At 39.2% G+C, this 14,036-nt stretch overlaps 2 protein-coding genes across 3 annotated transcripts; both read right to left on the bottom strand.

Moving 5' to 3' along the window:
* Positions 1–1,087: 1,087 nt before the first annotated feature.
* Positions 1,088–5,744, bottom strand: si:dkey-202g17.3 (4F2 cell-surface antigen heavy chain). 2 transcript variants are annotated; one of them, XM_044353927.1, is made up of 11 exons: positions 5,625–5,744; positions 5,532–5,593; positions 5,034–5,412; positions 3,599–3,763; positions 3,429–3,520; positions 3,268–3,345; positions 3,117–3,175; positions 2,832–3,024; positions 1,932–2,039; positions 1,779–1,844; positions 1,088–1,634 (listed from the first exon to the last, which is right to left on the bottom strand). In XM_044353927.1, the coding sequence occupies exons 1-11, from the start codon at positions 5,674–5,676 to the stop codon at positions 1,245–1,247; spliced, it is 1,644 nt and encodes a 547-aa protein (XP_044209862.1). In that variant the 5' UTR covers positions 5,677–5,744; the 3' UTR covers positions 1,088–1,244. The 2 variants fall into 2 exon arrangements, with proteins under 2 accessions (XP_044209862.1, XP_044209863.1); XM_044353928.1 differs by having other exon boundaries at positions 5,532–5,744.
* Positions 5,745–8,471: 2,727 nt separating this feature from the next.
* On the bottom strand, positions 8,472–14,020 carry ppm1na (protein phosphatase, Mg2+/Mn2+ dependent, 1Na (putative)). Its single transcript, XM_044353933.1, has 6 exons — positions 13,615–14,020; positions 11,946–12,517; positions 9,541–9,658; positions 9,327–9,441; positions 9,154–9,217; positions 8,472–8,690 (listed from the first exon to the last, which is right to left on the bottom strand). Exons 1-6 carry the CDS (start codon positions 14,018–14,020, stop codon positions 8,658–8,660), a joined length of 1,308 nt encoding a protein of 435 aa, XP_044209868.1. The 3' UTR covers positions 8,472–8,657.
* Between the last annotated feature and the right edge of the window lie 16 nt (positions 14,021–14,036).

The raw sequence follows: 14,036 nt of genomic DNA on the forward strand, positions 1-14,036 counted from the left end.
AGATACAACAACATTCATTTTGTTAAAATGTTTTTCTATTTTTATGTTCCCCATTATGGAGAAATCTTTAAAGGAAAATTTATAAAATTTATAAAGGGCATTGCCTAAAGATCTTATTTTTATAGGTGAAATATTATTGTTACAAATGAATGAACCCTTAAGACATTAGAAATCACGTTGCATCCCAGCGATAGAAAATAGTTTCGATTTGGTTTGAAAACACTAAACTGTAAATTTATGTCAGCATAATTTCTTAGAGGTTTTTAGAGGTGAAAGGCTGTGAATTTCCAAAGCATGAGGTATTACAAATAGTTATTAATGTTTGCTTCATATGATGAGATAAAAAACTTGGAGTATTTTTAATGACTTATTGTGAAACAACTAAACACAGTAATGAGGAAGAGAACGATTTAATCTTAAAACTGACACAAAATAGTTACATTTGAAACTGGTGGTTAATATGGGAAAATAAGGAACGCTTCAAATAAAGATGAATTGAAGAGCTGAATGATGAATTCTTTTTGTATAAACAGCTTCATTTCTATGAACAAATATATGTCATCTTTGGAAACTCACGAATTAGTTCAATAGATCTCAAAGTCTCACACAAGCAGTATGGACATTGGAGAAGCAGAGCTGTGAGTATTGCTACAGCACCACCATGTGTTTACTAGTGTACACCTCCTGAACTGGACATGCATTTCTAGAAAGTTATAGTTTCTCCTCAGACAATCACTCTCTCAGCCAGTGGCAAAAAGTTAAATTAATGGAACCGCACATTTGCTTCCCAGATGACATTCTCTAATCTTGAATTGCTCAACAAGAGATTACCCAACGGTTTGAGGAAATAGCTTAAGAATGCGCCTGTGAGAGGTGGGATGAGGATGTGGCTTGCAATGTGGTTTCTTTTAACAACAGACAAGCGTGTGACTAAATGAAATACCACGAGATTTGGGTTTCATTTTGTTCATACAAGTTCACCTTTGGGTATTTACTTGGAAGTTAACCATGACATTTCACTTCTATGGAAGAATAATTCTACTGCTTGATATTATGACAGCCAGAGAACAAATGATACTACGCAAAATACAGAACCATTACTTTATTTCCAGTGCCCTCTGAGCACATAGTAATCAGCACTTTATAAAAACAATACATTTGTGTCAGACATTTCATCTTGTGAGAAGAAAACAGTTTCCACCTACATCTCGACACAACTGACTGTTGCTGCAACTCAAAAGGCTCTATGAGTAGCTTCCCGCCTCAAACAGTTTGATGACGATGGCTTCATGGGGCTGCAGTTCAAGCGTGTACAGAGATGTCGACCCGAGCCGGTCCATTCCTGTGCTGGCCACAAACACTCCAGCCTGAGGCAGGCTGGGGGCCCATGTAGGTTCCAAGGCATGACGCTCAGGCCCGACGTTTAGCAGGATGAGGAAGTGGACACAACCCCACGAGCGCAGGAAGGCGAGGATCGGGGGAGATGTAGGAGAGAAAAGAGTGGAGTTGGAGTTGGAGGAGGTGTTAAAGGGGAGGAAAGTGAAGTTGCCGTAAAGAAGAGCTTCTTCTCTGGCTCTGGAGTGACTGAGGGAGGTGAAGAGAGCTACAGCTGAACGCTTCATCTTCTCCTTGTCCTGAGGGATGGATGGTAGAAATGAGTATAAGAAGTTAAATACCAAACTAATGATTTCTTTAGCTTCAGCTTTACACAACTTGCATGTTCACTTGTTAAGTCAGAGTGGATATGTTCAGGTATTTCAGCTGGCTTTACTACTCACTGCATGAGATTCTGGTGGATCGCTGTTCTGCTCTCCATTTGACAAGGCGAAATGTAGAGAAACATTCTGTACGGCATAAAAAGGTTTCATTAAGCAACATCAAATTGCACATTGGATAATAAATTCACTAGAAGTGTCAAGCTTGGACTTTACCTGTGTTTGGTCCATCTCTTCATCATATCGGACTGCAGGTGACCCTGGCAGAGTCATTATCAACACCAGGAGTAATTTCTTCAAGTCATGAGATGCTTTACCTCCAACCTGCCAGAAAAGAAAACCATGTTTTATTTGTATTGTAACACCCTACCTAAACCGAAGGGCTATGATATTAGATGGTGAATGAAGTGGGGTGAAAAAAGACTGAATTTATAGATTATGTAAAATTATACCATTATTATACCATTAAGAAGCCCACTCAAAAATGTGTTTTTCTTGTTCCTTCAGTTGGATGTTTGAGCTTCACTCTGCAGAATGATGTATGTACAGAGTTTGATACTAGAAGGCTGTTTTCACGTTAATCTCCTGAAGATGGAGTTTTTCTGTTCCCACTGAAATCTGAGTTTAAGGGGTGTATCGATGATCATGATTTGTGACATGGCAAATAGTTTGTAGCCAATCGCGCTCCAGTATACAAGTACACAAGTGTGATGTGGGAACTTGAAGCCTCCAGTGCACAAACACTGAGAATGGACTTTACAGTGAAGTTTTCATTATTCCAAGAATAAGGTTTTTATATGTCTGGAGTAGATCTTTAAAAAGTTTGCTTTATGGTTTGAAAATGAAACATTTATGATATAAAATTAACAAAACTACTACCTACAAGTGTAGACAATTAAAAGCTTTGGTTGGCAACATTTCTACTTTCCCTTGTGCTTTAAAAATTCTTATTCAGATACTACTTTGCCACCAAAACTATACAATAGCAGTTAATACATCTATCACATGTAGGTGCAAGGCTATTGGACCTTATTGTAAAATCATCAGGTCAAAATCCACCTGATATAATAATATGGTTTTCAGACAAGTCCTACTGAGGAAAGCTTTAGGTCTTACTGTCCAACTAGGCCATATATCTCCTGTTGTTTGCAGACGTTTCTCTATCGCATCAGCCACTTCCTGTGCAGACAGGAGGTGAGATGAAGTTGGCAGTATTGACCTCATGACCAAATCCACCAACGTAACGTTGATCTGGCTGGAGTTGTTAAGAGGAGGCAAAACATCTCCCGTCTGTTTTACTACCACAATCCTGAAGAGGGAAAGACACACACACTCACACTTTAACAAACCTGTAGCTTCATGTTACAACACACAAATATATCGATCCACATAGAACAATACCTTTCCTCCTCCTCCTCACTACTGAACTCCTTGAAAACACTTCTCCACATTAGCAGAGTCTGAAATGTAAATATTTTATTAAGTTTAAGATTATGGAAATTCTGCTTGTGGAAAAAAGAAAAATCGAAACTATTAATGTGCATTGTTTTACCTTTTCTGAATATGCTGCATCTGTGTCACAGATTGAAAAACCTGCCACACCCTGCTCCAACCAGAACCGGATTGCATGCTGTAGAGATGTAAAGTTTTAAGAAATCCGGTATCACTTATACCGTATAATGTTTAGAAGCATCACCAGACAGAAAGCTTTACCTGTACTGTTTCTGAGGGTTTTGATGGCTTGTCTGCTACATCTTGAGGTCCCAACAGATCCAGTTCACAGAAGTCCAACACCACTTTGAGACCTGAAGTACCAGCACGGAGCTCATTAATCATCAAATCAAAAAAAACCAAACACTTATTCTGGTTGTTTGTTTACTCACCTGCTTTGTTGCTCTCTCTTAGCAGATGCTCGATCTGAGGCAACATCCCCAAGCTTTCACCAGTTACAGTGACATTTAAAGGAGATGCCTCCTTATCAAACAAGCCCTCCAGGATTAGAGCCCCTACACCTAAAGACCTGAGGTAGGGAAGCTGCTCACACAGCGCTTCAAAAAAAAGATTAAACATTAGACAGTTACTAACATTTAAATCACAATGTTATTATGCTAAACTTAATCTCCTCACCATTTGTCTCAGTATACTTTGTAGTTACCATTTACATGTATTTTAGTACTTTTTGTTTTCCATGCTTCATTTTGTATGTAACATATGCTCATAATACATGTAGTATTCTGTTTTTTTAAGGTTACTTATCTATACTACGCATTTGTTCTTGTACCTCTTCTAGGTGTTCAATTTCCTTGAGTTGAAATTTTTAAAAAGATTTTCATCTTATATTTCTAAGCACATTAAATTCCAGCATACTGTCAATATTTTCTAGTCTTGTTGTTGACATGTGGTAGCCCACAGCATGAGTTCTGTTTTGTCAGCAAACGACCAGTGTAGTTTGTGGTATCAAGTGGTTTTTGTCCCAGACGCTGCAACTTCATGCTCTTTCATGTGAAGTATGACCAACGTGACCTGAAATAAGTATTCTCACAGTAACCAAGAGTCAAAGACTATCAAAAGTTTCCACTGTGGTGAAGACCGAATGTTTTCTCATGGTGTGAACATGACTCTCTGCAGCATCAGTTAGCAGGTTCTCACAGGAAGAAATCAACATTAAAAAGGAAAAAACAAACCTAACCAAATCTGGATTACCAAGAAGGTAAAGCAGGTGACTTCCTCGCAGTGGGAGGTCACCATGTGTCAACTAATTTAATTGAAGAGTTGTTTAGGAACACCACTAAAGCAACTGTCTCTGCAAATATCAACTGACATAAAACTTTACAGTAAAGTGACTTCATTATTGCCGGATCTTGAAGTATTGTCTTAGAGGGCCCCAGTGTCAAAATCTACTTTTAAGACCTTCATTATTTCAGTTTTGTGCTTATTTCTCATATTACAAAATGCATGTGTTTCAAATTATCACAGTGAAAATCCCGGACCAACACTGCATAGAGTGGAAGAAAAATGGGGGTAAACAGAGGCCCAGCTGACTTTCAGGCCTTTCAGACTTTCTTGCAGCATCTGTCATGTCTAACATGACTTTGTTAACTTTGTTTTTTTTTCTCTTTTCAGTTAAGTGTTAAAATATAATCTCTCCGTGTCTACCAAGAGGCATACAGGTCAAACTGTGTGAATGAAAGTAAATGAAAAATTTGTGTGCCATTCATAAAAAAGCTGGTTGCACATGGACTGCAAATACGCAAAGTGTTTTTTAGGCTAACTACTTAAATAACTGTGAATGGCGATGATAATTATGCAATGTCTCACCGTTTATGCTCCCTGACCCCTCTGTCTGCGCCTCCATGAACATGTCGGGCTGCAGCTGGTAGAAAAGCGACTTTTGCCACCACTTCAGGTGTGTTGGCACCGGCCGGGGGCTCTTCACTACGATGGCGATGGAGGTGGCGAGCATGGCCAACCAAGCCAGCCAGAACATCAGCACCAGGTAGCACCGCACTCTTCTCCACCCCGGGCCCCCCGCCGCGACCTCCAGCTCCTGCTTGCTCAGAGGCCGCCACTGCTGCACCACCTCCGGCTCGGGGATGAGCAGCGGGGCTGACTCTGAGTCGCCCACACTGCTCGACAGCCCGGGTGCTGTCACGCTGCCGTACCCGGTGTCCCCGGCGTTCAGAGGCATCGGGCCTGGCTGCAGGTTAGTGACACATAGTTAGATGAACCAGGTTGGATTTAATGTTTAAATAAGCATGTTTACACTCATGTTATATCAACCAGGAATTCTGGCCTGCTGTTGGTTTGTTTCCATACCGTGCTGCATTTATCGGGTTGTGCCATATGAACCACAAGAATACAGATTGGTAACACAGAGGCTGGGTTTTCTACACACAAGTCTGCAGCAGCCCCCGGTCTTTTTCCTGCTACTACCTGGTTTAAACAGGTGTTTTAATGACATAAATTAACTGCTTCCACTTGCTGCTGGTCAGGTGGTACACCAGTCCTCACTGGCATCTGATTTACTAATTCTGGTGACTGCGGGTCCCCCAGAGAGCTTCCAAATTAGATTTTCTATCAGGCACTCTTCAGCATGGAGCAAATGAGGACTGTAGACTACATTAAACAGGAAGCTCAAGAGAGTCTCTCAACTGTCTATTATGTATATTCGGTAAATAATAAACCAATCCATCCATTTACTTTCTATAAGCAGAGTGACTTGGGACTAATGTGTCCCAACAGGCACTGGATCAGAGGCAGGGTACGGGACTAACAACAATACATGCTGCTCACACAGGTGTCAAAGTCTCCAATTCACCTAACAGCAGATACACTTACACGAATAAATGAATGAAATCAGTGAACAACAGCAAGTTATCTCCTTTACTTTACGTCTTATGCCACTGTACAAAACAGAATGGAAATTAATTGTACTTAAATAGATAAATGAACACATTTAGTCACTAGGTGAAAACCTTGTGTCTCCAATTTTCAAGATTCTCATTTGTTATCTTCTAGACGCTAATGTCTTTACTGAGTGTGTTTTCATATTCCTTGAAATTGCATATTGATTGCTGTTATTTTATCTGTTTTACATTATCCTTTGGATCACATCTCTGCCTTGTTGATCCTTGATTAATTTTTTTCATATTTTACCTGTTTTATTATAAATTTTTGTCATATGTTTGAAATCCTGTCAACCTGTCCTGGTCAAGTGTTAAATGTAGATTGAGACCATTTTTAATCCATTAGGCTCATAAGACCATCAGATAATAATGCAAAAAATGCATCATCCTACCAAAACAAGGACATTTCTATTAGTTCCTATAATCCCTAAATTTGGGGGGCCCTCTGGTGGCCACAGAGCTCTAAACAGCTAATAGTTTGTAAGCCTCAGCATGTCTTTGGGAGACTGTGGGAGGAAACCCACAGGAAACACAGGCAAACTCAGCACAGAAAAGTCCCAGTTGGCCCCGGCAGAGTTCAAACCCATGATCATCCTGCTGTGAGCCAACAGCACTAACCACTTTTTCCACATGCTCTAAATACCATCCAAGCACAATCATTACTCACGTTTTCTCTCTGAGGTTTCTTGCCTTTCCCTGAAGTCTTTTTCTCCTTTCCCACCTCTCCCTCTTTGTCCACAAGCGCTCTCAACTGAGCTGTGCTGCTGCCTGAGTTGAATATTTGAGTGATCGGACTTGTCAGGAGTGAGGAGGTGAGAGGGACACTCTGTCCAATAAAAGCTCTGCGCAGTCAATTAATACAGAGGTGCTGAGCCTTACCACACCCTCACAACACATTCTGAAAACCCATGACCCAAAAAGAGCCCCCTCACAATATGTCCAACATCTGGTCATTTAACTTTAACTTGAACTATTAAGTTTTTATTTGTGGTAGTATTGATAGGGAGAAATAGTGACATGTTTTTAGGGAATTTGCTTTTATTGAAGTTTCAGTCTGTGTGCTAAATGTCCTACACACTTTAAATTGTAGGCTTGTGAATTCAAAGCTAAATATTAAATTTAAAGACATGGCTTTACAGTCAGATTAAATTTTAATCTGTTATATTTCAAGCAAAAGTCTACAACCCAACTTTCTTTTCTTTATGCGAGTAGAAAAACAATGAATCAACAGATTTAGTGGTTAAATTATTACTTGATTAAAACGATGAGTTGATAGAGAGAAAATGTATCTGCAAGTATTTTGATTATCAGTTAATTGTTTAAGTAATTTCTCAAGCCAAAATTGCTTTGCAACATTTGCTTGTTCTACGTTCTCAAATGTGAGAATTTGCTTTTTTTTCTCTTATATTTTCTATTAACTAAACAGCTTTTAGACTGTTGGTTGGAAAAAAACAATTTGAAGATGTCACCTTCAGCTCTGAGGAAACTGTGATGTGTTTTTCGATATTTTCTGACATTTAATAGATAAAAGTAATTGATTAATAGAGAAATGAATCAACATTGATAAAGATTTTTATTTTGTTAGTTGCAGCCCCAAACTGTCTCTCAACAATTTGAATATTCAAAATAATTGGCTCTAGGTGTCACCAACACAAAAATGAAAAATGTTACTAGCTTACTGGTTACTAGTTTACCATTTTATCATCCTCATTTATAGTGTTAATTTACAATTTAAAATCTTTCAAAATCAGGCTGCATAAAAATTTTCTGCATGTGAACAACTTTTAAATCACACAGTGACGTAACACATCACACTTCCCTTCCAAAGTGCCACAGGGTGCACGTTTAATGAGGTATGTGTGCTAGTTCCTGGGAACATGTCATCCTCTTACCCTAGTATAGCCCTCTATCCCCCCAACCCTCTACATCCCCCTCTTTTATGGCACACGTTTATGTTCAAGCTATAACGAGTGATCGTTATGCATGTCACCTTTGCTCCCTGACAGCAAAGTGCAAACTAATTATTTACTGAGAGATACTGCGTTCCATCACAAGACTCTTTGATACATATGCAGTCCATGTGTGGAACACATAAATTAAGTCCAATCAGGGGTTTTTTGTGCAATACTATATGGTTTGGCAAGATTTATTGCTACACATACAGTTTGTATACAGTATCACACAGTCATGCAAAATGAGCTGCCTTATACTGAAGCCTCTAGCATGTACTGTAGATATCTATCAATATCTACCTACTAGGCACTGTATGGTTAAAATATGAATGGTCCTGCCAATAATGCACAATTTTAAAAGATATAGTTCCAACATAACAATAAAACAACACAGTGAATATTTGATCCGACTTTCATTTTTATTGATCAGAAAGCAAATATTTTTTGCCAAAGAGAATTCATTACACAAAGAATCGTAGCTTAGCTTAGTTTAGTGCTAATCTAAAATATAAAGTTTTCTCATTTAAGCTGGTCTCCATGGAGATGGTGAAGCAGGTGATGATTCAGTTTCCATGGGAATGGCTTTAGTTTGAGTCCTCCTCTGATCCTCCAATGTCCTGAAATACCACAAGACAGTACTGTTACTGACACTGAATATCCTGTTTAACATAGATGGCACTTTATTTTACAGTCTAGCACTTATGAAGAGCAGAGAGTACATTCATGTGATTTTAAAACTTTAGAACTTAATTTGTAGTCTTGTACTTTATTTCAAGAGAAATTCTTACCATGGTATAAACCAAAACAGTTAATCAGGTAATCAAGTAAATAAGGTCAGAATAAGCTATAATTAGATTAATTGTGAGTTGCAGCCCTGATAAAATGCTTGTTTGACCAACAGTTCAAAACCCAAAGATATTAAACTTATAGTGACACAAAACAGAGAAGAGCAGCAAATCCTAACACATCTGAGAAGCTTGAACCATTGACTAATCAATTATTTAACTAACTGTTTCAGCTCTAATTACTTCCTGCCTCTAATAACGTGCAATCTAATGACATATGAGTCATGTGGCTCACCATAGGCTCCTGAGTCGTGAGAGTCATAACATGTTTCTGATACGCAGAGATGATACAGTCTCGCCTGCAAAAAGAGAAACAGCAGCACTTTGTCAAACTGATTCCCCCCAAAATGAATATGACTGTAAACATATTTATATGTATTTTGGGTTTTTTTTATTGCTTATCCTCACTTGCTGGTGATGCCTCCTCCAGGTGGAAGTCCGGGCATTTCCTCTGCAGCCAGGAATTTGATCACGTACAAAAGATCAGGGTCTTCATCTCTGGACCTCATCGTCTGGATAATTTCTGTAAAGAGAACAAATCAAAACAACACAGTTATAAATGATATATCTTTTGAGTTTAGTGTGTGTTTGAGGTGAGAGTTTGAAGTAGCGAGAAAATCACCTTCAACTTTCATTTCAATCTGTTGCTCCAGCTCTGCCTCCTGCTGCAGTGCCTCTTGTGACACCTGGGGGGCGCCGGGGAAGCAGACGATGATGATGCTCATGTTATCCAGGCTGCCCTGCAGAGGGAGACAGAGCAGAGCATATTAGAGAAGTACTAAGCCTTCAAGTTGAAATAAACCATACAATGATGGAATATAAGTGAGGTACATTTACTCGAGTATTGTACCGTTTTGAGGTACTTGTACTTGAGAGTTACTAATTAACATGCGAATTAAGATTTCAAAAACATATAATTACTTAATATAATTATTTTATGATTTAACAACCCAGAAGTATATAAAATAGTTTAAATTAGCTTCACCTTAACCATATAAAACATTCATGTTATATCATAATCCAATAGTTATTTAAATATGCGTACTTTTACTGTTGATTATTTTAAAAATGAATGAACATTTCATTGAGAATACTTCTATACTTTCACTCAAGTACATTTTAAATGCAGGACTTTTACTTGTAGTGGGATAATTTTGAACTGAGGTGTTGAAAAAGTACTTAAAAGTTTAAAAGTGCCAATACTTCTTCCACCACAAGAAACAGACTTGTTGATTGGGAGGGTGCCTAGGTCTCTGTCAGGATTTATTTTGGTTAATCATACAGGTGGATGATGTGTTAATAAATTAGCTAAAAGTGATGTCACAATTCAGTACATATAATATACCATGATACTGATCATTTTGTGTTGAATATATTGTGAATTCACTGTTACATGACTAATAAGGTGATTTGCAGCTGTTCACAAACACATTACTTTAGTCTGTGGCTTAACATGCACCTGTGACATCACTGCAGTGATGTAACCATCAACCAACATTATTCTGACGTCACAGAGCTGAGGAGGGAGGCTCAGTGTGTTCTGGTACATGTACAGTAAGCCTTTTCAGGTAAAATAAATAGAAGCCCTCCTCGGTCAGGATAAAGCCTCTAACGCTGCTCCCAACAACTCACTCACATTCAGACTTAATCCATGCCATGTGTAGGCTTTCTCCCCTCCTATTTATAGTGCGAGCTAAGGGCACGTCAGGCGAACGATTACTAACAGGCATTAAGAAGACCTGCAGGAGAAGTCTTCTTACGCAATTCCTCTTCACAGAGACCCTGCCCACCACGCCCCACTCTTAATTTAAAGCTGTCCATTCATAAATCCACCTGCTGTAACACTGTGTGAATCCAATCAGCTGAGTTTTGAGTTCTGTTGAGCTCAGATGACGTGTGATACAGCTTTTGTGTAGAGCTGCAATGAGTAGTCGATCAACAGAATATTAATCAGCAGCTATTCTGATGGTCAATTAATCATTTGTGTAATTTTTCAAGCAAAAATGCCAAAAAGTTGACAGAGAATTGGCTGCTTGCTTTTCGCTTACATTATAGTAAATTTTGGACTGTTGCTCGGACAAAACACTTGATGACATCACCTTGAGGTCTACAATTTTTTACACTGGCAAATTTTCAGTGATTTCTTATGTCACCAAACAATTAATTAATTGGCAGATTAATCGATAATGAAAATAATAGTTAGTTGCATACCTGCTTTTGTGGTAATGACCAAAGGTAGCACAGCATATCAAATTTTAGACTATTTTATTTTGGCTAAAATACTTACTCGTGTTGAGGCAACATTTAACATTTGAGAATTCTGGATTTATTTATTTGGGATTTTATCTGGATTTTAATTATTCAATTTTAAAAAGGCGTTTTGTATAAAATATGTCTATGCTTCAACACTCTCACCACAAAGTCCATTTAGTAGCTGTTCTGGAGCTTTTGATCATATCATACGATGTTCCTCTGCAGATTGAGTTGCCCAGTTGTCACAGAATTGTATTATTGTTCATTCTTGACCTTCGAAACAGACAAACACTCACCACAAGGTCCATTTCATAGCTTTTGAACTTTCAATCTTTATTTTTTTGATTGATTAAAAGCTCCTACTAAATACTACTGGTGGTGAGAGTGTTTTGTCAACTACGAGTCAATGTCAAGAGTTAATTTTCTGTCTCATTGCTTACTCTTGCCAAAGTTCATGAAAATCAAAAATGTATCATTTTGGTATTGTTATCAAAACTCAGGTATCATAATATCATTGGCAGTAGTATCATTAAGTTGCAAACAATACCCATAGTCATGATAAAGCTGTTTCAGCTGCCTTTATGCTGAGGTGCCCATGACAATTTATCTTCTTCCTCATTATTTTCATCAAACATTAGCAAAGTATTTCAGTCTGTTTGCCATTCCAGTGATTCTTTCTTCCTGATGAAATGTGTTAGTATCTGAATCTTTCATCAAACCATCTCTTATATTTATGCTCTTTGTTTATGTACCACAGTGGCGTGGACTTCTCACCTTGTAGAGACAGAGGTCAATGACTTGGGCACAAATCTCTCTCAGGTCATCGCACACCTGCAGACGGCTGCGCACGAAAGCACACAGTTCCTCATTACCAATGGCGTCCCAAACACCGTCACATGCAAGAATTAGGAACTCGTCTTCAGGCGTCCTCTCCAGCTCGTACACTTCTGGCTCCGGTGACACTAGCTGCTCAGTCTGCGGCCTCCAGTCCACTTCCTTGAAGTCAAAGTCCCCCAGTGCTCTGGAGACGGCCAGTGAGCCGTTCACTCTCTGCAGGGTTACTGAGCCTCCAGCGTTCTGGATACGCTCTTTCTCTCTGGGGTTGAACGGCTTGTGGTCCTCGGTGTAGAAGACCACCTGGCCGTTATGACAGAGCAGGGTGCGAGAGTCCCCACAGTTGATAAAGTAAATGTAATGAGGTGAAATCATCACTGCTGCTGCAGTGGAGCCACTACGGTCCCAGTTGTCCTGGCGAGCCAGTTTGTGCATGTGGCGGTCGATGTCCAGGAAGCCCTCATGGATCCCCTCCTTTACCTGCTCAGGGTCCTCACTTGCTTTAACCCCGCCTGTGAGAAATGAGGTGGAAACATTTGGTTTTAAGATACATAGATATAGACCATACTATGTAGTTTCTGGCACTAAGAGCCATGTACTGTCTAACATGTGGCAGTTGTCTTTATTTGATTTGTGAAATACCAGGCTTCAACATTTAATAGCTTCATACTGCAAGGTCAGTGTAATCAGACATCTAGACCATCATCTTTATGGTTGAAATGAACACTGTGGCTCAGATCAATAACATGACAAATACAATGTTTATGTGGATTGTAAAATAAAATAATGTTTAGATTTTGGGTGACCAGGAAAGCCTTTGAGATTAAAAATCTGCTTTTCAGGAGTGTCCAGCCATAATAGGCAGCAGTAACAAGAGTTACAGACTAAGGATTAGAGCTGTCCATGTAATAATGATTGTTAATCTTCCTCTCAGATGGTTAACCAATCAGTTCACAGCTCTAAATGTCAAGTATAAAACTCTGCATGAATGTCAACAGCTGAGCAAATTTGAACCAGCCCTGTTTGAACTTTCTCCATTACTTTGCTTGCTCCTCAAAAGACAAATGCTATAATATCCAGTTTTTTGCTTTGATATGTATATAAGTGTATATATAAATATGGCACACATTAAATTGTATGTGCTTATGTTAACTTTGAGTATACTGTATGTGCTGATGCATGTTCATTTTCCAATGTAATCCTACCATTGATCCTGAATTGTTTAAACTTGATCAATCTGCTCTTAATTAGCTACTTTGCTCTTAATCACAGACTTTGTGTCTCTTAATCAAGTCTATAAGTAAAGTCAATGAACATAGTGTCATCCAGAGAATTGATTATAAAACAGTTTAATATGATACTTCATCCTTGAGTTAAATAATGCGTTGTCGTTACATAATCATATTCATACACATGTGACCTATCTAAGGAATTACTGTAGCAGTATGTTTTCAGTTTAAATGATGATTTTGTTAGAATATGTGACATGTAAATGCACATAAAGGAACAAACAACAAACTAAACAATAAACGACTAAAAGTGTGTTCACTGCCACACTAACCATCTTTAATGATCAGATTCATCTCATTAATCACAAATTTTTCTGTACCTGTAGCCAGGATACGATCCAGCAGGTTTCTGGAGCAGTACTGTGCCACTGTGGAGCCTGCATGTCCGTCAAACACAGCAAAGTATCCCCAATCCTTCAACTCTCCACTCAGCTGAGGCATGCAGGTGTGGGCATCCTCCATCTGAGCCCTCCAGCCCTGCATGCTCGCCACAGCATAGTTCATCCCTGACTGAGAACCCCCCTCTGACACATGTTTCTCCAAGATGGGACGCTCCAGGTAGGGGCTTGGCATCGAGTCGTCCTCGTCCAAATTGTCCTCCTCATCGGGCACTCTGTCCCTGGACCCCCCTTTGAAGAAGAAGGTGACCATCTTCTCCGTCTCTTTCACCAGCTGGCGGAGGAAAGAGGGCACCTCAACATTGCTCGCCCGCCTGGCCGTCCTCATGGCCCCACGGAGCCTG

This window comes from Thunnus albacares, chromosome 6, assembly GCF_914725855.1.
Source record: "Thunnus albacares chromosome 6, fThuAlb1.1, whole genome shotgun sequence".
Classification (NCBI taxonomy): Eukaryota; Metazoa; Chordata; class Actinopteri; order Scombriformes; family Scombridae; genus Thunnus; species Thunnus albacares.